This window comes from Paramormyrops kingsleyae, chromosome 22, assembly GCF_048594095.1.
Source record: "Paramormyrops kingsleyae isolate MSU_618 chromosome 22, PKINGS_0.4, whole genome shotgun sequence".
In the NCBI taxonomy this organism is placed as follows: domain Eukaryota; kingdom Metazoa; phylum Chordata; class Actinopteri; order Osteoglossiformes; family Mormyridae; genus Paramormyrops; species Paramormyrops kingsleyae.
The window spans coordinates 18,678,280-18,704,789 of NC_132818.1; the positions used below are offsets into that span (position 1 = coordinate 18,678,280).

The window sequence follows — 26,510 nt, forward strand, 5'->3', positions numbered from 1 at the left end:
TCGGTATACATTTCACACAGTTCAAGACGAAGCGTCTACATGTGGTCTAACGTTAGGATGTTCCCACAGGGATAGTAATACATCTGATAATGTGTTGTGTAATTGACGTTATTAAAAAGCATGAATTTGTTGATATTCTTTATTACACTTTAGTATTGTGTTATTTAGTTAAGATCCTAATTAGTTGATTTTGTTGTGTTTCCTCTTCAGCTGAGTTTATTCTCTTACAGTAAAACGCAATCATAAGATCGTGCACCTTCATGGCATACATACTGGATCACTACAATGATTAAATAAGTGTTTATTGAAAACGGGGGTATGGATTATAACTAAGCCATAGCACGAGGGAATTCATGAAATTACATTTTCTATTATAATCACAGTCTTCTGTAACCAGCCCATGTAATTTCAGTATTTAGTAATTGCGGTATATACTTAGTCGAGTGACCCAGTACTTAGATAAGCTGTTGGAAGATGGGTGTATGGGTAGGTTTGTTTACTTACTTGCCAATATCTGATACAACCTAAGTATAGTATAACAACCTACTGATTCATACAGTCAGCTTGATGACATTCTGCATGTATTAAAATATGCATAAAATAATTATAGTATAATTTCGACATATTTTGTAACCAAAACATATAAAGGACTGGCTGAAAGCTACTCTCACACATGTCAAAGTTAAAAATGTGTTTTTTTAATATATGAAATAGAAACATGCTTAGAAGCATTTTAAAGAGAGATTTACAAAACACATGTTCTTATAAACTTACACACTGCTTGTATTTTAGTTACTAGGTAATTTTTTGTTTATATTGAACCATTAATAGTAATTTAATCAGGTTCTTTTTTTCTCTATGTCCACCCATCTCCTTCTGTGAACATTCATCCTTCTATGGTCTAAAAGGGTGTCAGTCCCACAGAGAAGCAGGACTGGCGTTCATTTTTCTGGGTCGGAGATATAGGGCCCAAGCTGACCTACAGCCAACTGGCCAGCAGCTTCCTGTAAGGCAGTGTTTTCCAATCCAGTCCTCGGGGACCTCTAGACGGTCCATGTTTTTGCTCCTTCCCAGCTCTCAGTAGGGAGCTGGAGCCAGGAGGGAGCAAAATGTGGACTATCTGGGGTACCCAAGGACCAGCTTAAGAAACACTGCTTTAAGACAAGCCGTAATGTAGATGTTTGTACCAAATATATATTTTTATGCAACAGAAACGTAATTTGAGACTAATTATTTGGACCAATTTAGGGTAAGTATTCTGAGCACTGACACTACAACAGCCTCTTTTGAGAGCCTTGAATAAATATCCTTCCTATTATGAGTCCATGTCCCTAACCACAGGTCTTCCACCCAAAAGGCTTCCTGCTCTGGGAGGATTTCATTCTTCCTTCTTCACATGTGGGAGTCAGTGTCCCCCTCTGTGTGACACGATGGGTGACTCCGGCTGTCTGGTATTTCCGAGACAGTAGAACAGTGCTGTGGTCACACCGTTTGAGAGAACCGGGTCAGTTAAAGCAGCAGCAACTTCATGCAGAGAAGCTGAAAGAGCAGGTAAAAATTTCACACCTGAAGCAGCCGATTCAAATAGAAAAATATCACAAACGTTAATTAAAACAGCTTAAAAAACAATGAAATAAAAATTAAATGATTTTTAAATGTGCAACCAAACAAAGATTAGGCTATGTTTGTTTAGTTTTCACCATTAGCAGTTACAGGAACTTGGTTTGATACTTGAAACTCAACTTGCAACAATATCAAGCTGAAATCACACACCAGTTTTGTGCTCCAAGCCATTCGGTCAGTTTTTGGCTGAGCTCTCAAGTACTTAAGTCTATGACTAACTTTAAGGTCTCCCTAAGGACACAAGTTTACATTGTAATATGCGAGTCCTTGATTGGCTGTCTGGGATGTCAACCAGAATAGTAACAAAGCACCTGACAGCATCTGCTAATACGAAGGCACAGAAACTGTAGGCTAATTTCAGTAAAGGAATGCCAAAAGCATATAGGACTTAGGAGCAGCACAGTTAGCTGACATGAGGGGCCCCAGGTCAGGTTTACGCTACAAATCGCCAGCTGCGATCCCGAGGTCCAGAGGGGCGGGGCTAAATTAGCATATTCCCAGCGGAAGGCTAAGCTCGTCTGTACAGCTCTCGAGTGGAGCTCCTTAAAACCGCACATTTGCCCCTGCAGGTGGTGAGTGGTGCAGCCAAGCCTCACGTCGCTGGCAAATCTGTTGTGAAGTGGATGTAGTGGGTTTGAAGATCCAGTAGAGCGTGCATGTCCTTCAGGGGTAGGGAGTGATGAGCCACATTGAAACAGAAAATGTGGGGGGGGGGGGGGGAGGAAGCTTCCATATATAGTCACGTTAAAAAATGACAGGGTTCAGTCTTTTTAACCAGGCACTAGGCCTGCAAGCATAAGGATTCCTCAGCAGTGATAACTTATCCCATGTGGTCTTGCATTGGCACATGACATGTCAACTGTCAATGTGGTCTAGACACAAACCCAGCCAATCAGCTTTGCCTGCCGCTGTAGTCCACAGTGGTGACTTCCTGTTCGCAGCAGGGTGACATCACTCTCAACATCATTGGGATGCTCAAAGGGGCACAGGAAGTGATATAAAGCTCATCACAACACAGTGAAGGGGAGTCGGGGCGGAGTCATGATATGAGCTTAGACAGAGTTCTGAGGGTGGTGCCCTTGCGGGTCACCTTGATGTGGATGAATAGGGTGGCGGGCGACAGGTTGGATCCGTCCTCCCGCAGCAGGTGGACGTGCCGGTAACCTGGGAAGAGGGGAGTGGAGATTAACCAGATCTGGGAGCAAGTTCTGGTATTTTACCCAGAATGCCACTGGGGGAAGAGGAATGACACCAGAGTCTTCATCATTAACTAAAACTAAGAAAACATTTTCTCGAAACAAAATAAGATGCTTAAAATAAAAAACTAAAACCAAGTGAAAACTATAAAAATTGTTTCCAAAACTAACTGAAATAACATATAAAATAACAAAAAGTAAAAGCAATGGTGTTTATCTTTCATTACCGTTAATAATACCTAGAACAGGTTTGCCAATTTTAAGGACATTTGTAGGCCTACATTATATCCATTTTGTATTCATGTAGGATTCTGTCAAGAACAGACATATAAAATAGCTCTACAAGTTTCAGTCCATCCCTTGAAATAAAATTACTACAACTTAAACTGAAACTATAATAAATTAAATGGATTTTTAAAATAATAACTAATTCAACTACACGGAAACCTGAAACTAAATTGGATTTCAAATGAAAGTTGAAAATAGTACTAAAAAAAATAAAATTAAAAACCAATACTCTAACACTTACTGGCATACAGGGTAAATACCATCTCTGCTGGCCATTCCTATGGAATTAACTGTAATAATTAACCTGTTTTGCTCCTGTAGCTCAAAAACTAGAGCATTGCACTATCAATGCAAAGAGCGTGGGTTCAAATCCGGGGGAGTACAAATAAACTTTAACCTTTCCCTCTGCTCGCTGCATTGGATAAAATCATCAGACAAATGTAAACTTGGGTCTTTTATGAGTGTTACCTAGATCTTTTACAGCAAAAAGGGCACTGGAATGAGGGATGCACACAGTAATTAGAAAGTAAACAGTACTCAGACGGGAATTTTCAGGCGTTCCTTCGGGGCCGCTAACTACGCGAGCAGACCTGTGCGTAGGCTGGTGAAGGGCAGGGTGAACTGGCCCACAAAGTCATTCTTGGAAGTGTGGTCGTGGTCCTCCACCACGAAGCGGACCAGAGCCAGCTCCGGCACCTGCAGCTGGAAGCTCAGTGTGCAGTCCCAGCGGGGATTAAAGCCTGGAGGTGACAAGTGGGCGGGGCCAGCTAGTGATCACCAACAGTGACACAATCAGACAACAAAATATTAATTATCATGTTCATTGCAAAGCAAACCAGGTTTTTACCCAAGAGCCAGTGTTGTTCTATAAACAAACATGTTTTTGTTTGCATAAGTACAAGTGTAAGTGCACTGGGATGCTTCTCTTCACCAACCACATTATTCTTTCCATAGCTTGGGGGTAACAGTGCAGGGTCATGCAGCACAGGAGCAGGGGGTCAGAGGCCTTGCTCAAGGGCCCACTGACATGTGACTGTTCTGTTGAGGCCGGGGTTCAAACTGGTAATCATCTGAGCACAGACATAGTGACTCAGTCCACTGAGTCACCCACCCCCCCCCCCACTCTGAACAACCTTGTCCCCGCCTACTCCGACTCCAGACTCCAAAAACAAAATTTGTTCATAAAAATATCAAATGTAACACTCATAAGAGAGTAGACGCTTAGATCCTGACCGACACAAGCACTTAGAATACAGATGAATGAATAACAGATAAAACGAGGATAGGTTACTGAGAACGGCCAGCAGGTGGCGCACCATTGTTATCGACGCGATGCGTTTTGTTCCGGGCGTTATCGATGCCCACACCGTGGATCTCCACCCACACCTGTGGATCCACGATGGCATTTGGCTTCTCTGTGTTGACTTTGGGGAGCTGCTGAGCTGAGATCACCTGAGGAGAGGAGAAGAGGAGGAGAAGAGGAGGAGAAAAGAGGGAGATGGAGTGCAGAGACTGTCACCCAGCTGCAGGGCACGAGAAACCGACAGTCTGATGGCATCTCAAAGGGTTTCTTAAGATGTTTCCACTCCCATTCCCATCACTTTGAGTAGAAAACCATCCCCTTAAAAGCAGCCATAATTCCTCATTTATAGCTACAGTTTTTCCTGGATCTGGATCTTGCATTACATGCCACTGGAACCAACATTACTGGAACAGAACAGACCAGTGGGGAGAGCGTTGATCCCCTCCCCCCCCCCCCCACCCCTGGACCAGCCCATACCCGAATGGTGAGCTGTGCAGGGATGTGTCCCGGACCGCCGCCCGTATTCTCCGGATTGAAGTTGGAGTCGAGCCGACACAGGAAGCTGGGTTTGAGTATGTAGCCACAGCGGCCATTAGCCAGGAAGCGGCCCTGGTTCAGGTCCATCTGCTCCCCGGGGGTCTGGAAGTTGAGGGCCACTGCGGTGGGAGGGTGTGTGGGGGGGGGGGGAGGTGGTAAGATGGAGGGCACGATGAAACTATAACACAACAACTCCACCAAAGTTTAATTTTGTAAAATATATATATATATATGTGTGTGTGTGTGTGTGTGTGTGTCAGGTCTATTTATAGCCAATACACACTGTATATATTTGTAGAGCCTGTCAAAGTAATCACTTTAATTGCATCCATTTAAAAAGAACCTCTGATGGTTATTTACCTGAACACATACACTAGTGGCCAAAATAGTGGGAACGCTTCCAATTTTTAGAAAATCGCAGAACTTTATTCCAGTTGCTCCAGTTGCTCATTTAATCATCCAGTGTATAATATTTCTTAACGTTCTTTGACTGTTTATAAACATTACCGCCAATATTCGTGCAGTACTTTTTAAAGCGTAATGCCAAAAACGCTAGGTGCTTCCGCAATTTTGGCAACTAGTATAGAATGTCAGGCAGAATGCATCAGCCACTGACCCATCTGACAGCCAGCGTTCCACATGTCCTGGGGGTTGTAGTTAGAGGACTGCAGTCTCTGGCCAGAGGGATAGATTCTGCTCAGCTGCCTGCTGTTGTGCCGAACAAATATTTTCCCTACAGGAAAGGTGAGAAAGGCTCTTGGTCATGCACATGCACACACACACACACACACACGTTCGTGAACTCAAACACCCCCCTTTATCCAAAGTCATTACATAAATAGGACATTGTTTTATCAGTTTTAGTCTCGGTCGGCGGCTAAGCGAGAGGTGAATTCCAGGGGGCGTCCCATGGTGATGTAACACCTGGCGGTAGCTCCGCCCCCGGCATTCTCACCTGACTCTTTAATGTGCTTGAGGGCGTCGTTCTCGGAGAATGACGACATCTCGCTGGGGGACTTCGCGGAGACGTGGTCAAAGCCGCGGAAGTTCACGCTGCGGCAGTACACGACGAGGTCCGACAGCTCCGGACTCAGCTTGGAGGATACACCCTAATCGCGGGCAGAAGCACAATGGACCCACTTTAGTCCAGGAGACCAGGAAAACCAGGATAAATGGAACCCAAAAGTGTGTGAATGTTGACAATGTTGGCACCGCAATTTTCCCTCTTGATTACTAAAGCTAGTGTCTGTCTGTCTTCAGTAGACTTCAGTCGAACATTCAGAATAATTTCTGCCCATTCTTCCAGACTTCAGCGTGATCATGCGCATAAGGGCAGAGATTTGGGTATGGACGATGGGGTCATGTCCCTGCCAATATCGTGGGAGGACTGTATGTGTTCGGAGTCCATTTGTCGAAACCAAACCTATGCCCTGGCATGTGTCAGGCCTGAGTTTGAATGGGTGCGTATCAGTCTATGACTGCGACTTGAGTATGGGAATCGTGTTGCCTCACTAATTTCAGATGGACCCTCAGTGATTTTGTCTTGGACCTGACACTACTTTGAGCTCCAACATTCTGATAATGGGGGGGTATTTCCTGCCCTGGTCCCCCCCACCAGCCTCACCTCGGTACCCGGAACGGTGTTGGTGAAGCTGTCCACCTTGTGAAGCTGAGAGGTCTCCTTCTTCCCCTTGATCAGGATTCGTCCCTTCAGGTCCTGTAACGGCACGAGGAATAAAGAGCTCTGTCTGTTATTGCCTGACAGCCAGGCCAAAAACATTTTCAACAGCACCGTCCAAAATCCGTGGTCCAAAGATGCCGGACATACAGCAAAGCTTCATGTAAAAACTTTACGCCGGTGAAGGCCAGAGGCCAGCATGCAGACACCTGAGAGTATCGATCATTTGTCTGTCCGCTTCACCTGTTAAACAGCTACATTTGCTTGCAAAATGTCACTTGAAGTGCAAGGTTGTTCAAGTGAAGAAGACAGAAAGTCCACAAGGAATCCTGATCTTTGAGGCTTTAGAGCGAGTTTATTAACGGGATTATTACTCCGTAGCTACCCCTGGGAATAACACTGCTCTGATATAGGTCAATAAAACCATAGGTCAGTTACACCAAAAGCAATTGCACAACCATAATAAATGCAATCCACACGTTATTACACCTGACATGTGTAAACGAGCAGGTATCTGTGAGTCATAATAATCATTCATCTTGTTTGCGTTTATTATTACTGTAATTGTACATCATGCAATATATGTTAGTACTGGTCTTGCTTTCATTAGACTGGTCAACAATGATTTTGTCAGAACATCGAAGGGCCGTCTTTTATGAACTTTTTAATACTGATTTCAGAAATGCATTCAGAATTTTAACACCTCTAATTTTTGAGTGATGTCATTTTTAGGTTATTTTGATAGTATATAACTCCTTATTAAATTAAATTTAAGAAAAATTATTTTATTTCTATTTGTGAACATTTTATGACTTTACAGAAGGGTGCAAAGTGAGTTAACAGGCTGTAAGACTTTGGACCCGTTCACACAGGATCCTGTTTTCTCTCTGATATGGAAAAATGAAAATCAAGGCAAGAGGAACCAGCTGACTTCTGCTGGACCATTAAGAGGGATGTTCCTGAGGTGAGGTAAGATGGAAAATTATACACTTCTACCGTTTAGATGAGTCACTTTCACCTTGATCATATACTGTAAATATATATACATGCAGTGTAAAGTTTAATTGTGTGTCACTCAAAATCTGTGACTGATAGGGGAAATTCCAATTAGATACGTGAATTCAGTACAAAACAAATCTAAGATTCACCTATTTTGATTCAATGTGTTATTCTCATGTATTAAGTGTCCATTGAATGATGTGATTTTTCATTTTGTGGTAAGATTTTTGAACTTTGGAAGCTGGAAATCTGAGGAGGAAGGTGATGCTAAAGTGGGGGTGGGGGGGGGGGGGGCGGCGGCACACCTCTGGGGAGGGCAGGTGCTTCAGCTGCTGATCGTTGACAGGCTTAGTGAGGAGCCGACGGCCCAGGATGGTGCGTAGGTGTCTGGCCATGACAGACTGCTGCTCCACACTGCAGTGATTCTCCAGGGACAGGATCAGCGGGTACGGCGAGGCCTGCGGTGGAGACAGAGCCAGGCGATGGAATCCCAGGAGCCCAGATCCCACGAGGAAATATCTCCACCACCCCCCCCCCCCATCTCAAAGAACCAACCAGGGCAGTTGAGCTATGACCTATTGAAGGTGGTTATGACTAACCTTGAAGGCGTACTGAGAGATGGTCTCTATGACCTCCTTAAAGAGCACCTTGGAGGTTAAGGTGTGTCCGTGGTAGATCACAGGCTCTCCTTTGTCCCCGTCCCAGCAGTCCAGCTCCACACAGCGACAGCCTTGGTTCAAAGCTCTACACACAAACACACAATGACTGATCAGGGCTGCTGTTTCCCAATCCGGTCCTCAGGGACCCACAGTCGGTCCGTGTTTTTGTTCCATCCCAGCGGTACACAGGGAGCTGGCAGAGAGAACAAAAACGTGGACCGGATTAAGAAACACTGCCATATAAGGATCAGGGGTGTCACTAGGATCTAGAAAGATCCAGAGCTAAGCCCAAAGCCTGGGGGATGGGACGGTCGCCACAATAAAATTTACTGAGCAAAATTTGCTGAGCAAATAGTTTGCATCAAACTATTTCACAACACATTTACCGCTTCTTCTACACTTAGGACATGCGCTTGGGTCTGTCTATTCCATTCAACACACGTTAGTTCCGTGCCCATTGTGGCTTTGAATTTGATGTTTCATGATAACAAAACCACATTATACATTATATACATACAGCTCTGCAAAGAATTAAGAGACCACAGCAAAATTTTCACTTCACTCATTTCTCAGCTCATGGGTATGTGCCTGTGTAAAATCTACTCTTCTTTTCGCAAACTCCAGCCTGGCTCTTCCCTGAACTTTACAGGCCACCAAGTGCATTATTATTGGGTGTGCATGGTATGTTATTCTAAGGTACAAACTCAGGATCATTTTGGGATGTACCACCAGCAGGGCAGGGTGATAGGTACGATGAGGAAAGCAGAAATGCCATTTCCTATTGGTTTAATCGTCGACCAATTGGGTTAAAGCCAACCGTGATTGGCGGTGTGCATTAACTCCACCGACTGGCATTCCCCCATCTTTACGTGGGCCTGCAGTTAGCAGATGCAGGTTTTGGGCAGCGGGTCATGTGGTTCAGTACCTGATATACGGCTCTGTGCTGCTGGCGCTGGTCACCTGGTCCTTGGTGAGGTAGGTGTTGTGGGAGGAGGAGATGAAGTAGTGAGTCAAGGGTTGGGTCATATCCTGACACACCACTGAGTGGTCCTTGTTGAACACGTCATTCTCCTGGGACAGCATGTAGATGGCGAAGCCGTTCAGGGTCATGTACTGGTGCTTCTGGGCTGTGGGGCCATCGGAGGATCGCAACGTGACTCTCGTCATTATGCTGCACGACTGGCATTGTCATCCATTGCAACTCTCAGTCCTGTCTGACCACGCATTTCACTAGACGCATCATGTTTGGGTCCCTTCTCAAGGGTACAACAGCAATGCCCATTGGTGTCCTTAACCACCACCCCTTGCATAAAAGAAAAAAATACTTCTATCTGGTCATAATGCATAATGGTGAGTCTGAGTCCAAAGTACATTTCAGGTCCAGAAGCTACAAATTCAGACCAAGGCGGTTTTGTTTCTGTATCTCTTTATGCTCAACAGGTTGGTAGAATCAAAATCGTGGTCTGGATTTGTACCTTCTGGACTTGAAATGCCCAACACTGTGAGTCCTGATCCACTGTAGAACTCACATTCCATGGGCAATTTAGAGAAGCCAATTCCCCGCGAGGTGAAAACTGATACAAGCACGGGGAAAACAGGCCAACAGCTCGCACATATGGGGATTCGAGGCGTCAGCCCTGGAAGGGTGAGGCTAGATCGCTAATCACAGAGCCCCTGTGCTATCTTCTAAGAAAAAGCCATCAGATGTTAAGGAAGAGGATGACCGTCAGGTGGCTTCGGGCAGCCCCTACCCCACTCGTTGAGCTCGTATGTGGAGATGAGCTTCTGGGCGTGGGCCAGGGAGGCGTCTTCGCCCTGGTCGCCCAGGAAGTCACGCAGCTCAGCGGTGGTCAGTACGCAGCCGTTGCTTGAGTAGTGATGGAACACGGCGTCCAACTCGGGACGGCGCATCAGTTCGCGGCAGAACTCCTCGATCTCCGTTGGGTCCAATCGCCCGTCGGCAGAGCGGTCACATTTCTGTGGGTTGAGGGCGGGGCGCACATGTCACAGCTGGGAAGGTTATCAAATCAGGCCGTTCAGGGTAGCCGGGACTGTAATATGATATAATGGCGGCTATATTTCGAGGCAATTAAAAAGGAGAAATCAGTTTTGGCCGGTTTTAGGTCTCGTTTCCACCTTCTCTGTGAAATCAGTGTAGCTGGGGAGGGGGGGGGGGGTTCAGCTAAAAACCTTTAGCTCGCTTTACGAAACTCTGCCGTCCTTCTGTTGTGAAACCAATGACGGCCGCCAACAGATGGGGGGTGGGGGGGCGGACTGAGAAGGGACACATATGAGTCAGCACTCATATGGGGGGGGTGCCCAGCCATTCTCCGAAATTCTGTTCACACCCTAACTCTTCCCCCTCAGCTAGTGTGGTTGCAGACACCTGATTGTGATTCAGGACTCGCGAAACAGCCATAAATACAACATGAGCCACACGGCCAACCTCTACACACACACACACACACACACACACACACACACACACACACCACACACACACACAACACGCACACACACACACGCACACACACACCACACAAACACACACACCACACAAACACGCACACCACACAAACACGCACACCACACAAACACGCACACACACACACACACACACACACACACAACACGCACACACACACACGCACACACACACCACACAAACACACGCACACACTCCCCGAAGCCCCAAACAGAAAACGTTTTCAATAGTGTACAGCAGAATATTATCAAGATTATAAATAGATATTATAACAAAACCAGGAGAGTCTCTATAACCGTTTGGGGGGGGGGGGGGCAAAAATGTTATATAGTCCCCCCAAGTAAATACTGTATACACTAATAAGTATAAACGTGTGTTTTCATTCATTTTCATTAAGTTAGAAGATCAGTAGTCATTGTAAACACACCACAGCACACAGTGCACAACAATGAAATGTGTCCCCTGCATGTGACATCGTGACATAGCAGGGGGCAGCTAATTCAGCGCCCGGGGAGCAGTGCTTGGGGGCGGTGCCTTGCTCAGGGTACCTCAGTGGTGCCTTGCTGGTCGGGGATTAGAATCTTTCAATTACAAGTGCGCTTCCCTAACCATTAAGACACCACTGCCCAAAATCAGACCCCCCCCCCCAGCAAAGACTTAGCCCCTTTCCATAAATCTCTAGTGACATTCCTCAATTTAAGCACTATAACTTAAAAATGTCCCTCACTATAATTTACAAATAACGCTCATGGCAGTGTATTCCGAATCACCATGCAGGGGGGGGGTTTTTGGTGTCGAATGACAGAAATGTGACAGTATCCATGACGCCCTGTATTTGTACATCGTACATAAAAACATGCCGTTACATGTTTGCAGCTTAGCGGTGAAAACATCCAAAGCTCTGGATGAATCTGAGCTGGCTGCAGTAGGATGGGCACGACAGGCGGTTGCCACGGGTGACGGCAGAAAGGGACGCGCACCTTGAAGAGGGTGCGGGCGTATTGCTCGTTCAGATCGATGTTGATCATCTGCAGCAGGCGCTTCACCTCCTCGTAGCTCATCTTCCCGTCCCGGTTCTGGTCGGCCCGTTTCAGGTAGCCCCGGATCCAGGTGCGGGGAATCAAGGAGCCAAGGCAGAGATAGACCTGTGGACCTCATGTCACCCCAAACCTGATAACATAACAGCAGCCAGAGCTAATGCTAATACTGCCATTTTTTTTTGCTTTCATTAAAGCGAAATGCTAATAGGAAACATGCTAGCTTCCTTCATCTGGGAAACAGGTCAAACGCCCACCTTTTAGAGTATTGTACTGGCTCCTGTATTAAATGATCTAATTACAAAAGTCACGGCTAGAAACAGGTTATGTAAGTCCACGGTCTCACTCCACCCCCATGCAGGGAAGTGACCTTGACATGCTCACGCTTGATTTACGCTTGCTATCAACAAAACACAGCACACCTTAAAAGAATCGTTTGTGTGCCGCACACATTTGTCACATAAAAGTCAGAAGCGCAGAGAAGGATGACACATGACGGCATATTCAAGGCTATATTTAGACAATCATTTTTGGTCCCGGTTGCCACGCACCTTAGCTATGTGCTAACGTTTTCATTTCAATGGTGTTATGCTCGCCATAGCGATTCAGCCTGACCTATATTTATTTTGTAGGTCTGAGACCCGCTGAAGGATATTGATCGAGCTTCTCCTTCTGACTCATGTTGGAGACTTTATCCTTGATGGTTCGAATTCCTCGTACCCAGCCCTGGGCCTCTTCCTCCGTCGGGCAGCGCAGGTCCAGGCTCTTCCTCTTTCCGCGGAACACCACCGTGAAGCACTGGGCCTCAGGAACGGAGCCCGCGAGCCGGCGTAGCGCCTCCGACTGGCAGCCCTCGCGCACGCACTCCACCTCCGTCACTGAAACTGCAGCCAGGGGATAAACATTGGGGAAAAAAGGAAGGAATTACGAGAGGCATAAACAGTAACACATACGGCATCTCATGAGTGTTGTTAGGCCAATTTAAGCACATTTCATTTTTTTTAACAGACACACTTATCCGAAGCAACGTCTCCGAAATCACTCCGCTGAGCACAGGATTCAAGCCGCCAACTTTCTAATCACAGGCACAGCATTTGAACCCACAGAGCCGCAAACGGTTCCCTTTTTAGCAGACACCTTTTAACTCAACGTGATGAACAATCGAAAGAGGTGCGTTATGGGTAGTCGAGATCTCCCGTGGATAAGACAGCCAGGCCAGTGCAAATCCAGTGTGTTAGGAAGTGCACTGGCAGTGTGGCATGCACCACACACGCAGTGGCTAGGCCGCCAGTGTGCGAGGCACTGCATAGTCAGTAGTTTGGTTACTCCACGGATTGGGTGAGAGGCCAGGCCTATGTAGCTGTACCCATCAGGAACAGCTCGATCTCGCTCATAAAATAAGAACGCTATAAATGGGCGCTCTGGGAAAAAACTAGACCCGTACTGAAAGACGATGAGGTGGACACACATAGTAGCAAGCTTGTCATGTGACATTCGTGCGTGGGTACATTTTAATTTAATACCCCCTTTCTGCACTCCCCCGATCCTGTTTATAGATATACTGTCCCCTGAAGAGTCATCGACTCCTTATTAAATGAGTAGATCTCATGGCCTGTCTGAGAACCTGTCCTACGTAGTAGCTCTGGAAAAAGGGGTGTTGAAGGTGCTTCAGCACCCCCTCTGGTTGTTGCTGGTAATGCGATGTCAGGATACTGTTGGGCAGAATGCCCAAGCCTATAATTACCGTCACGGAAAAGGCTGTGCTTCACATTGCTGATGCAGTGAGGGTGCATGTAGTGGTCGGCATAGGTTTAGCTGTTGATAACTTCGGTAAAGTCTACTGCTTGTTCCGACTATCAGGACCCTGAGCTCAAAATGTCTTCTCGCGCCTGTGGTCCTATGCTTGGGCCAGACTCCAGCGTACATGAGCGGTCCAGACCGGCTGGAATGCCGACACCGAGGCCGATGACAGTGGGCCGGACTCGATACACGCAGGGATCGCTCGGCCCTTGTACAATGAGTCCTTTCTCCCCCCCCAGCTGTTCAACCCCTCCCCCCCCCCTTCCTCGCCAGTCGCCAAGAGCTGAAACATTCCTACTCAAGGCCTCCTCAGCTCTGCGACACAAGATGTTTGTCGGGACGTGGGGGGGTGGACCGCATTCTTGCGACGCCCTGCCAGGTTGAGGGCGACAACTGTGCAATCCACTGTGAGGTTAACCCTTCCCTGCACCCCCCCCCAGCTCAGCACCGAACCCCCCCCCCCATGACCGAACAGGGTCACAGCCATAATTTTCATCTTAGTCAACACAGCACCTCAGTTATCCTACCCAAGATAGTACATCATTTTTTACAACAGTATGGTTATTTACAAAAAAAACTTTTCAATTCCAATGCTTTGCATGTGGGTCGAAACGATGAGTCAGCAGTTCATGATGGAATTATGGAATTATGGAATTCATTCAGAGGTTCTGGAAGGTTTGTGGAGTGGGGTTACCGTCACACTCTGGAAGGCTTCTTCCAAGTTCTAAGCCCACGCTGACAGCTTCCGGGCAACCATGTCATTATGTGCAGAGTTCCATTTTGGGTGCCCATCGGCAGCCCGTTGCCATGGTGTGGCGTGGCTGGGTAGGAGGTGGGGGTTGGGTATAGGGTTTCTATGCAGCTGATAATTACGACTCCGGCCGCCCCCTCCCCCCACCTGCCCCCCGCTGCCCTGGACCTTGACCACATAAGCTGAAGCTGCAAGAAGAGCCCGGCCTTCTGACGTAATGACAGATTTAGCTACCTTGTGAAACTCTGCGAAGCTTAACACATGTGAGCCCGAAATAGCTATTATTACATTACATAGATATTACACTAATTTTGATGACACACTGAGAAGCTTCACAGCATATAAAACACTGTTATATAGTCAGCAGCGCTGTGGGGTTGTGGGGCATTTTTTTTACCCCTTCTGCTTCCGAACAAACTGGGAGCTAAAATGTAAAGAGACAAAAGGACAAGGAAATGATCAAATGTGTGCCCAAAACTGCAATTCCATAGTAATTCCAAAGATCGGCAGTAAAACTTTGGGGCGACCTTGCAGCGGTAAGACTCCTTGCCGGCTAATTTCACCACCGCCGAATAGCGGGACGACAAAGTGACATATCGCACCGTCTGCGGGTGCCAGGAAGCTGCTGTCAATTTGCAGGAGATTGCCGGAACTTCCAGGAGAGGTGGGAAGTCTGATATTCTAGAAGGCCCGTACTGCACAAGAATGAGGAGACATAACTGTATGGGAGATCTGGGGCGAACGGCACAGGCTGCTGTCTCACAAGACCCCTCAGGCGAACCGCAGTCATGTGACACAGTCATGTGACACCCCAGGTCTTAGGTGAACCACAGTCATGTGACACCCCAGGCCTTACACCCATCTGCCCCATCCTGAAACTACTCAGCCTAAATCAGCATTATGGCCAATTTGGGTAACTAAACGGATAATTAGCATAACCTAAAAGTTGTTTTTAACAGTTGTTTTTAAAACTTGATTTTTGTAGGCCACACCCTGGGGTGATCCTCCGACCCATTTGGGAGGAACAAGCCTTTCTGCATCCAACTGCGATTTACAGTCAGCATGTCCTGCAGCATGAGCTTCTACGGCTCAATGGTGCAGAAACGCAGCAGACGTGAACAACAGAGTCGGCAGTTTACAGTAATGTTCTACTGAGTGACACCGCACTCGAAATCCACGTTATTTCCTAGCTGATCGGGGAATCCAATTCGGTCAAACACTGTCCTGTGTCACATCTTTATGAGAAAAGGAAAAAAAAAAACAATAAGAGAAACTAACGGGCATCAGACTCTGCGTGTCCAGAGACTGGCCTTCACCTCAGGCCTGTGTGAGAATTTCCCATTTAAATCTATTCGTTTCTGTCTGAAATAAGGTTACAGCTCATTTTAATCGGAAGAACGGGAAGCAGGCCCTCGGGAGCGGGAACGGGAGTGATGTTCCGCAGTCAGGAGCGGGAACGGGAGTGATGTTCCGCAGTCAGGAGCGGGAACGGGAGTGATGTTCCGCAGTCAGGAGCGGGAACGGGAGTGATGTTCCGCAGTCAGGAGCGGGAACGGGAGTGATGTTCCACAATCAGGAGCATGTCCTCCCACCCAAGAGGTATCCCTGAAATTCATGTTTTTAAAAGATTGCTTTTCCCTTTGAGCTGCAAATTCAGGTTATTTTACGGGTGGTTCAGGTTAAACAGGACAGGGGCTTTAATATATCAGAGAACCATTCTCCCCTCCCCCCCCCCCAGCCCCCAACCCCCAGCCCCTCAGTGTGCGCCCACTCACTCTTGCTCATTACTGCCCCCACTGGACAGTGGCAGAGTTGAATTCCTGAGGTGAAAAGCCAGCAGGGATTGCACAATGCTTGCGTCCTTCAACGTTTGGGAAACGGAGTAGGGACTCTGGTGGGACAACAGCTAACGGGGGGCGGCTTAAGGATCCGGGCAGTCAGTAGTGTTCCGGGTGCTCAAACCGCTCCTGACCCCCAGTGTGATGCACCAGCCTGGCGACCATCTTAGCCAGTGCCGCTCAAACCAGTAAGCAGCCACCTAGGGTGCCATCTTCTGAGGCAGAACCTACTTAATAACCCCCCAATAATGTCCCCCCCCCCCCCCCAATATATATTATAATTATTGCCTTGTCGCCCCCCCCACCCCAGTGTTGACTCCATCGCTATGGCCTTGAGTGGAGCGACAGACACTGATTTCAGCCAAGAATGTTTCTCAGAGTTTATCTGTATGGTCACCATTTTCATGACTTCACATCCGATCTTCATCTGAAGTCCATTGTCTCGCAAGCATGTAGCTTCCACTCTTCTGGAATGACTAGTATGTCCTGGTCTTTCCCCAGCACCCTTACAGGCACAACACGCCCATGATCAGTATCATGCTCAGTGATTCTCTCTCTCTCTCTCTCTCTCTCTCTCTCTACCCCACACACACTCACACGTCTGCTGGGCCTTGGTGCGCCTGAAGCTCTTGCAGGTCTCGCACCAGACGGTGACGCCGTCCTCCAGGAGTCGCAGGCTGCGGGTCTTCTGCCAGCGGGGGGAACGCACCTTCACCATGCTGGAGCCCTGCATCATCAGCCTCACATCCTCGTCGTCCAGCAAGCCTGCGGGGGAGGGGGAGGGGCGTCGGGGCACATTCAGGAATCAAGAGCGCACCTCTGTTGCCATTGTGTGATATGAGGAAGTGCTACAATGACACAGAAAGCTGACTCATGTTGCCACGGCAACGCCGTGCATGGAGAAGCCTGAATGAATGACACCCAGCCGATCCTGATGTAGAGGGTATGCACTGACGTGACCTCCTCACTGGAACACGCCCCCTCAGACACACCGAGTGGCAAATCACGCTGCTGCCTGGCTTATTTTAGTTGGGGAAGACTGCAAAACAAACAACAGGGCCTGTCCGCTTAGATTTAAACCAGTAGGACTTGACAGGAACCCAGTACAACTTACCAAAGGACCGGTAGACTATGGACACTGATTTGTGGCCAGGAATCAAATCTCCTGACATTTATAGGTGTGCTATGTGCTGCCTCCTCATTTAGCCCGTCACTGCACTCGCACTGCACTGTCACTTTCCAGCAACTTTCTATTTATATTTTAAACTGACTGCACTTTTAAAAATCTTTATTATTTCTATTTTTATAATTCTATTGCTCTAATTCAATTCCATTCCAACTTACTCAATTCCCATCTCTTCTCTCTCTGCTACCCAGTATTTTCTGATCATTGACTTTGTCATCTTGTCCATTCCCTCTCACTGCGATTTAAATTAGACTGCAGTCTTTGTCACATTATCTCTTCCATCTTTTATTTGTAATTATTACCTTTGTTTTGCTCCTCTGTGAAGCGTCCTTGGGTTTATGAAAAGCACTATATAAACTAAAATTGCAGTTGTTGCTATACCACTCCCTATTCCTTTGTACTGTACACTGGAACTTCAGGAAATATATTTTGTTCCTTTGCACAGTGTGTTAATACATAGGAATGACCTTTGATATTGAAATTGAATTTAATCATATGTACCTGTTTTTTGACACATAGCAAAGCGTGAAAGCGCACAAAACCTTGGTCTGCCTTCTATGTCATGTCATGTGCCTCTATAGCTGAGGGAACTTTCTGGAAGTAATTAGTGCAGCTGGTCAAACTCTCAAACCTGCATTGTGATTCATGGCTGAGTCAACAACTTAGGTATAAATTTCCTGTTTGTTTAAGTTTAGAGTCCATTAAGTGTTTTTCTTTAGTCACCTAGTGTGTGCTTTGCTTTCAAGGGATTTTTTCTAACTTTACATCCAACCCTTTTACTAGTAAAAGCTTTCTTTGGTCTTGCCATGCTTGGTGGCCTCGACGAGTCACATTTCACTGTTAAAATAGCCATAAAACCCAGACTGTCAGTGTGAGAAGATGGAAAACTGCACACGAGGCAGAAGAAGCAGATAAGTAACATAAAGCAACCAGAGCATCGTCCACTCATAAACCGATGGGGGTAATAAAAGCGGGGGCCTCCCTGCCCTGTTACCATAGTGGCCAGATGAGGAGTCACTCCATCCCACAGATGGTAACGCAAAGTGACTGGCGGTAAACAGAAACCTGCCACAGGGCACAGAAAATGTGACAGCCTGCATCAGTCTCCGAGCCGTCTGCCCTGGAAACTTCCAGACGTAAACGCAGAACTATCTCCAGCCGTGAGTGGCATCCGCACCTTCTGTGGGAATGAGCCATACAAGGGCCTCGCTCTGTATGCGACTCCATAGCAGAGTCTCCAGTGAGACAGAAACAAAAACAGACAGTCAGGCCTAGACTTCAAGATTCGGCCCGGATTGTCGACTTCAAGGCTACGAGATGATATAATTAAATCTAAACGCAGTCCAAATCTCAAAAACAGACATCTAATGGTTGGAATGCCGGACTATGGACCTCTAGGGAGAGGCTGGGCCTTAGCACGACGTTCGATAAAAGTGCGAGAAATTCCCAGAAGAGTCGTAGAGATTCTTTTTGATGAAAGAGCACTGGGAGCAGAGCGTGCTAATCTGGAAGACGAAGTCGCTGAAGAACCGGCGGAGAGCTGAAAGCGACAGTGCATCCCTGCCAGGAAAACCGCCGGAATTTTCCTGTGACGGGAACGTAATACTCTGATGGCTTTTGCAGAGTATTTTAGTCTCGGGGTCTCCGTTGTCATCTTGAAAATGGAGAGAAGGCGCTGGTAAATTTACCCACGATATCAGCGAAACAGATGAAGTTCAAAACGCCCGACTCAAATTGTGTCACGGTCAGCCCCACTCAGCATAAAATAATGCCAAGAAACATGAAGAGGATTCTGGGTGACTGACCCAAAACAGGAACCTTACTGTAAAACTGATTTATTTCAGAAGCTGAGCAATGTGAGACCGAAGTCAAAGCTTAGCCGCCTTTCGAGGTTCCAGGTCCGAGAGAAACAGACATGTCGAGGCCCGTGGAATGGAGAGGATTGGATGACACAGGCTCCAGTCTCCGCAACCGTCTCACCAGGCACTCCCCCGCTGACGGTTCCCCTTGGAAAATGTTTAGAACCTGCTGAAGGTTCCTGGGAATAATGTACTTCGAGCCAGGAAATGCGAAGCAGAACAAGCTGCTGGATTGATGGCCATTGCAAATTCCTGTCAAAGTTAGGCTGCCGGTGAATTATTCATAAGCTATCGAGCCACATTGAACCCGACACAGGTAGAGTCCCAGGAAAGTTCTGCCAATCTCCCATCTTACCCCCTGCCCTGCCGTCTCTACAGTTCCGTCACAGACAGAATCTCTAACATGATACGAACCATCTATCGGCCATCAAGCGGAAGCCAGACCTGGGGGCAAGACCCCCCTCCCCCCCTTCCTGCTAGGAAATTTGTCCCGAGCATCTGCCCCCAGCACTGCCGTGCAAGTCAGCCGTCCATCACGGACTCAGAGCTCAAACAGCCGAGCAACTCGACCCAAACGGTCACAATGGCCGTGCAAAGTTCTCTTCCCTTGGGTCCCGTTTCTCGCTTCTCAAAACTCGTCGCTCACTAAGCGCCTCTGAAAGAGGCAGGGCCTCCGCCTTTGTGTGCCGACGGACCGGCGTGCCAGCCCAGCCCGACGGCTTCCAGCTCCTGCCCCGGCAACCAGAGCCCAGAACAGAAGGTGGTTTTACAGGCTCCCGGCCTGAGAAGGCGGCGCCGCACACATGAGAATGTAAGCCAAGCATTTCAATGAGGCTCATCTGTCAGGCCTTTAAAAGAGCCCAGCTTGGGGCTTTGGTTGGCTGAGGTGGCCCTTGGCTCCCATAAGGGTGGGGGGGGGGAGGTCAAGCCATAAATGCGGTCGGCATGGCAGCCTGGCATCTTCACAACCCAAACTGAAGAATTCATACCAAAGCCAGTTTTCCAAAAAAAAAAAAACAACTATATACAGAAAAAGAAACTATTTACGCTTTCAGAATACTACACCCATACACCCAGGGTAATCGACTTAATTCTCTTAGACGGGTATAAATCAGGATATTCCTTAAAAACCGTCTAAAGATTTAAGGATTTAAAATGTTTTCACTGTCAAATTTACACTGACGTATAAGTAACAGGAGCTTCGAGTCCATATTCCATCCATCTTCCACACCTCTGGGTTGAGGACCGCTGGACACCTCCTGACATTCTGCTGCACAGCTGACCCGGTCATCCAACACATCTTTCAGTTCCACTTTCACTTTACACAGCTGAATATCTTACTGAGGTCATTAGGCTAAGTACCTTGTGCAGCTTATAAGTCAGTGTGCATGACTGTAATGCTAGCTACCTCAGGCTTTACTTTACTTTACATAGCAAATTTATCTATCCAACCTTTTCAGTAAATAAGTATGTGATATCTTACTAATACGAAGTATATTATTACCATAACACTTTACTTGAATAATGCATTATAGATACCTTCATAATGGTAACTACTTATAAAATGACATTACACATTGTTTATTTTGCTGTATGAATGCTTTATGAAGCTCTCATCTATAATGCACTATAGATACCTTTATAATGCATTCATAAAGTATTATAAACATGGCTATAACTATAATGGCATAAGACATAGTAATGCATTCATAAACAAGGCTATTACTATTTATAAAAAGGCATAACACCTTATAGCCATGATTATTATGCATTATGACTGCTCTATGAAGCTCTAACTATAAATACCTTCGTAATGCAGTACAAAGCATCCATAAATCTTATGCTGACCATTATAATGCATTATAAAGGTATCTACAGTGCATAATAGATGAGAGCTTCATAAAGCATTATAATGAATTATGAAGGTATACAATGTGTCATGATGACTGTTTTAACTAAAGTCTTACCGATATTACATCCATCCATGTTTAACCACTTGTCAGGGTCACAGAGCTTGCACCAGGCAACACAACAACACCACTAAATGTGGAAGATTAAAATATATCGTAGGTGAATGCTTTCGAGACATGAGTTAATTGTTTTGGGTAAATTGCAGACTTCTGCAGCTAAACCATAGTGTTATGCCATATGCATGAACTGTTTTCAGAAATGCTTTTATAGTCCTGAGAATGTAAAGCATGTTTCATGAAACGTGCCAAAGCGATCGAGAAAAACTGTAAGGGAAAGAAAATGTAACAAGTCTGGAGACACAAAGCCTTTGTACTTCTGTGAAATCTAAAGGACCAATTCCATGAATCACATTTGTATTATAAAGCCTTAAACTCTTTTTATGTGTTTGTGTGACATTCATTATAGGTTTCAAAGGCGTCATTAACTGAGGAAACCGGAGAAGCTGGTTCTTTCCCCTTGATTATCGGCAAATCAGAAAAAAGTAGATCAATGGTATTAAAAACAGGCTTCAATGCAAACCTTTTAAATTGCAATCTAAAGCAACCAATTTAAACAATGACCATTCACATGGATTCCTATTAAACACTAGAAGTGCTTAAAATATGCATATCCTTGGGTGATATTTATGTTTGTTTCTTATTCATTGTATTTTAGTCAAATATTTCTGTTTTGAAGTGCTGCTATCAATTTTCATAAAAAACACTCTGGATTAGACGGATAATCTGGGGAAACGCGTCCAATGCGGTCGAAGGCCGACACCAATAAAAACAAAGACACGACGTTTCAACATGTGCCTGTTTTTTTTCTGACAAACCAGAGAAAGTCTTTGGTATTTAGCAGAATATGTGGACTACAAGAGTATTACGGAAACGCATTCAGCACAGGCAAAGCAAACTTCAGAGAAAGCAGTTTAAATCTAAGAAATCTAAGAGTTTCATCATCTGGAAAGCTGGAAATAAGAGATAAGAGCAAAGGGCATTCTGCCCCCCCCCCCCCCCCACCCCACCCCTACACTCAGAGTCACGGGTATCAGTGGGTCAGTCGAGACTTGAGTCATGGTGAGACAGAGACTGCAATCGTCACATGACATGCTTCAATCCTTGTTTATGTGTTGCAGACCAACACCCGGCTTTTGTTTTCATCCCTCCTTACCGGCCCTGTTCTACGTGCTTCCTAAAGTTATAAGCCAGAGGAACTGAAAAACCAGCTGTCCGTTTCCGATCTCGGCTTACAAGAGGTATTGTTTTCTCTACAACCTCCCCTCCAACGAAAAGAAAAAAGTGATATTCACTGCAGACGTGCAAAATCGCTGGTGCTGCCAAAAGGATCGACTCCAGCTTTGAAAAGTCGAGTGGGACACAGGATTATGTAATGGTGCCGGGAGTGGGTGGGGCCATCCAGCCACCCTCTGTAACCGCTTATCCTATTCAGGGTCGTGGGGGGGGGTCCAGAGTCTCAGTGGCTACAGGCGTCAGGCAGGGAACAACCCTGGATGGGGCACCAACCCATGGCACGGCCCACTCACACACCATCAACCACACATCCACACCTATGGGCAAACTGATAACTACAATTAGCCCCAGCATTTTTTTGGATTATGGGGGGAAACTGGAGAAGGATACCCCACGACGACACGAGGAGAACATGCACACTCCACACACATGGAACCATGGGGGAGACTCGAACCCTGATCCTAGAAGTCTGAGGCAACAATGCTAACCACTGTGCCACTGCTGGGGGGCGATGCAGTACAAATCAGCTTTTGTAGTTTTGTTTGTAATGCTAAGGGTCCTGCCAGACACCAAATTTGCTGAAAGTCATCCACTCGACCCAAGGGGGGCCCTAAGAAGTCAGGCCTCAATGTTTTTATCTCTCTGTTACCAACAGAATGTCCTCACATGCATCAGAATGAGACTGAATGTTCACATATGACACATTACTCAGAGCTAATGTTACAATAGTACAATATTAAAATGATGACCAAATTATGGTTTTAAGTGGTACATATACACAAAAAGCATGCATCGTGTTAATTGGGCCTTATAAACTATGACATGACCACACGAAGACACAGCATCTCTCACCTCTGTAACAGCGATCATACAGAGGGCCATATAAAATTGATGGATTGCTTCAGTCAGCCTTACAGACATAGTCGGATGTGTGGTTCTGCAGTCGTTCATCTCCCACCACTCTAGGTCAGTGGTTCTCAATCTTTTTTGCACTGCGAACCAATCTTTACCATGCCAGCTCAGTTGCGATCCTATATTAAGGATTAGGTTTACATTAACGCTATGATTAAGCACGCAGTGCACTCTACAATTTACGCCAATCAATGTCTATCGCACAAATCTGATTGAACGTGCCAGTGAATTTTAAATTAAGCACCTGTGGTTTGGCTTCTTGGATTGGTTGAGTGTTCACTAGTTTTGCACTAAGTTACAGACCTGTTTATATAGGTTGATTCTAGGATTGAAAAATCTGATCGTGGATCAGAATAGCAGCTCACTGGTTTTAAAATGCTCACATTTCCAGCTCTGCCACGCGACCCCTTCAGAACTTGCCGTGACCCACATTCGGGTCGCGACCGATGGTTTGAGAATCGCTGCTCTACAGTAATGTTTCTGTGTAGGGTCTTGGGGGTCTTCAGAATGCTGGAGAATTTAAAAGGAATTTCCATTTACTAATGTCTTCAGTAATTGGGTACTTTTACCAGGAGCAGGTGTGGCTCATCAGAAGCCAAGTAGGATAGAAAACCTACTGGACAGTAGCTCTCCAGGACCGGAGTTGGAGACCCCTGTTTTATATTAATGCTTCACCATATTCGGTCTCCATTTCAAGTGTAGAGCAAAACTACAAGCACCGAAAAACAAAGAGATCCCTAGATGACAAATCACACTGGTCCCATTAACAGTCCCCCCTTCCTGTTGCTATATTTGTCTTGAGTCTTTCTTGTTAGCTCACTTTGATGATAGGAATCTTACTAAGGTGCCTTTGTTACGGGTACAACTTACTGTTAATCTATGTTCTGGGTGGGACCGGCATGTAACTTCTTATCAGATCTCTCTCTCGTATCCTTATTAGCTAAACATTTCATATAAAACAAATAAGGGAAATATGCATCTAAATATGATCAAAACCCCAAGGAGACATTTCACGTGAATGCAAACTACCATCTAATAAATATTATGAGTGAAAATGATTCTGAATCTGACTTCATGTAAGCCCTATTGAGTGTATGCTGATAGTTGTTACATTTTCTTTTTTGTAAAGACATCATGTGTGATGAAAACTTGATTGCATACTTTTTATCCTCATTTACAATAACATTGAGCAAAAACCACGTGCACTCAATAAAAGGGGATCAGCTCCGGTCAGATCGTCTGGATATCAAGTGTGTTAATTAGTTATGGTGAATACCACTCACTTTCTTTTTGATTCGATACCAATACCGATACCGACTAACCTTGGCGGGGGCGGGGCTTGAGTTTTTATGCCAAAACACGTCGCTTTAATGTTAACGAAGCGACCGACATTTTAGGGACTTCATGTTATTCTCTTTAATAGTCGCCGATGGGATTGGGATTACCGTAATCCCTCATGAAGACGCGTGAAGTGATGAGCATGCAAACTCCGCACTGACCGAGTGAGAACCTCGAACCTGCAACCCTGCCATACCTTTAACTAATACTGTCGCACGACACTGAATTTATTAAAATAACCTCCTTTCTTATTTCATCTGAGTGAAATATTATAAGATTATAAGCAAACACCGGCACTGGAGTCTCTCCAGCCTTTTAAAAGGCGCTTTATATTAATTATTGCGTTCGGATACACATCCATTCAAACTATAAGTTTTTCTTTTTTTTACTTACATAATTATATAAGAGTTAAAGCTACTTCCAAAACTACTTTTCCAGTGGCAAGATATTCCTCTGCGTGTCCTGTCAGTGCACAAGTGTTAAGTATGATCTATTAACTTTATATAATAAAACTATAATTATATACATTAAACCGTATTAACGGTTTAATAACAAGTAATGACAAAAGCATGACTTCGAAACAACAGCAGACAACCTCGAAACCTGACAGTAGCGTAACAGAGTAAAAACCTGACCAGAAAAAAAGCGAAAAGACTGGGACAATACCCGCGGTTTTTGCTTTTTTGTGATTTGTATATTTTCATCGTTATTTACCAGATCGTAAAATCCACGTGCGAGCTGAAAATAATATTTGCAAACGTAATGTATATATTATCGCACAACGCGATGTCTTAGATACACAGTACGACTTTCAATCTCCCCCTAACTTCGAATTGGGAGAGGAAATGACAAAACTTTGCGTGCCTTACCTAACTTTCTTAGTGGATCATGCGACTTCAGATCGGGGGTAACTTCATTGTGCGCAAGGTCTGCCTTTTTATTCCTGCCCAACATGATGCATCTACAAAAGGTATTGCTATTGTTTAAAATGTATATATTGATCTTATTTCCTTTTGCTGTTGAGTCCTGGACAGGGCTGGATCGCGCTGGTTTTACTAGTTTACTAGTTGCGCCACATAAGATTCGTTTCTTAAGTGCAGGGGAAAAAACAGGGAGACTGCCCACTAATCCTCACATAATACTGGTCCCTCCCCCACGCGGCTCCACACGCTTCTTGCAATCGACTTGTCTGGAAACGAGAAGGGAACTTATGAAATAAAATTAAACCCTGATACGTGGTACAGCGTAGTATGCATTTCGAGCGAATTACTTAATGCTGCAGGTATGCCCGTCCTGGCAAATGTGTCGCCCTGACCGAACCACAGAGAAACCACGAATGTCTTCTTTGTAATAAATAGAAATAGCACACAAAACGTAGCATATTTACTTTCGTGATAAGAATACCGTTGCAGTATGCGCATAAAATGAATATGAATATTGACACGTGGCTTGAAAGATAATCGCTGATTGTGCAAACTCAGAGGTTCACTACTTGATTTAAATCACCTGTCCTTATACGACGTTTAGGCAACTGATGGAAAAAACGAACGTTTAGCCTTAATTACAGTGTATATAATTATGTCTCTCAACTTGCAAAATTAGTATTTAAACTAGTTCTTATAACTGACATACTAAAACATAAGGAATAGCCATCTCTCCTCTATTCATGGGCATATCTGGAGATAGGCTGGATAATCTGTTTTTTTAACACGTAAGAAAGCCCTTGAGAAAATCCAATGCCCCAATCCTGACTCAAAATTTGCGTTTTAGCGTCACCTAGTGGACATAAGTAGGCTATATTAAAGTGTCGTAAGTGTG

At 45.6% G+C, this 26,510-nt stretch overlaps 1 protein-coding gene across 1 annotated transcript; it reads right to left on the reverse strand.

Moving 5' to 3' along the window:
- Positions 1 to 284: 284 nt before the first annotated feature.
- Positions 285 to 25,829, reverse strand: LOC111855980 (1-phosphatidylinositol 4,5-bisphosphate phosphodiesterase delta-3-A-like). Its single transcript, XM_023835542.2, has 15 exons — positions 25,562 to 25,829; positions 16,792 to 16,959; positions 12,461 to 12,689; positions 11,749 to 11,878; positions 10,035 to 10,260; positions 9,209 to 9,410; positions 8,224 to 8,368; positions 7,930 to 8,082; positions 6,572 to 6,664; positions 5,903 to 6,056; positions 5,564 to 5,680; positions 4,888 to 5,066; positions 4,424 to 4,559; positions 3,698 to 3,847; positions 285 to 2,787 (listed from the first exon to the last, which is right to left on the reverse strand). The coding sequence occupies exons 1-15, from the start codon at positions 25,644 to 25,646 to the stop codon at positions 2,663 to 2,665; spliced, it is 2,292 nt and encodes a 763-aa protein (XP_023691310.1). The 5' UTR covers positions 25,647 to 25,829; the 3' UTR covers positions 285 to 2,662.
- Between the last annotated feature and the right edge of the window lie 681 nt (positions 25,830 to 26,510).

Excerpts from the sequence above, each read along its gene's own strand:
- LOC111855980 (XM_023835542.2), bottom strand. The coding sequence starts at position 25,646 with ATGTTGGGCAGGAATAAAAAGGCAGACCTTGCGCACAATGAAGTTACC. Across the intron at positions 9,411-10,034 it reads ATACGAGCTCAACGAGTGGG|CCCAGAAGCACCAGTACATG; the intron begins GTAGGGGCTGCC and ends ATGGCCCCACAG. Across the intron at positions 5,067-5,563 it reads GAACGCTGGCTGTCAGATGG|TGGCCCTCAACTTCCAGACC; the intron begins GTCAGTGGCTGA and ends CTCCCACCGCAG.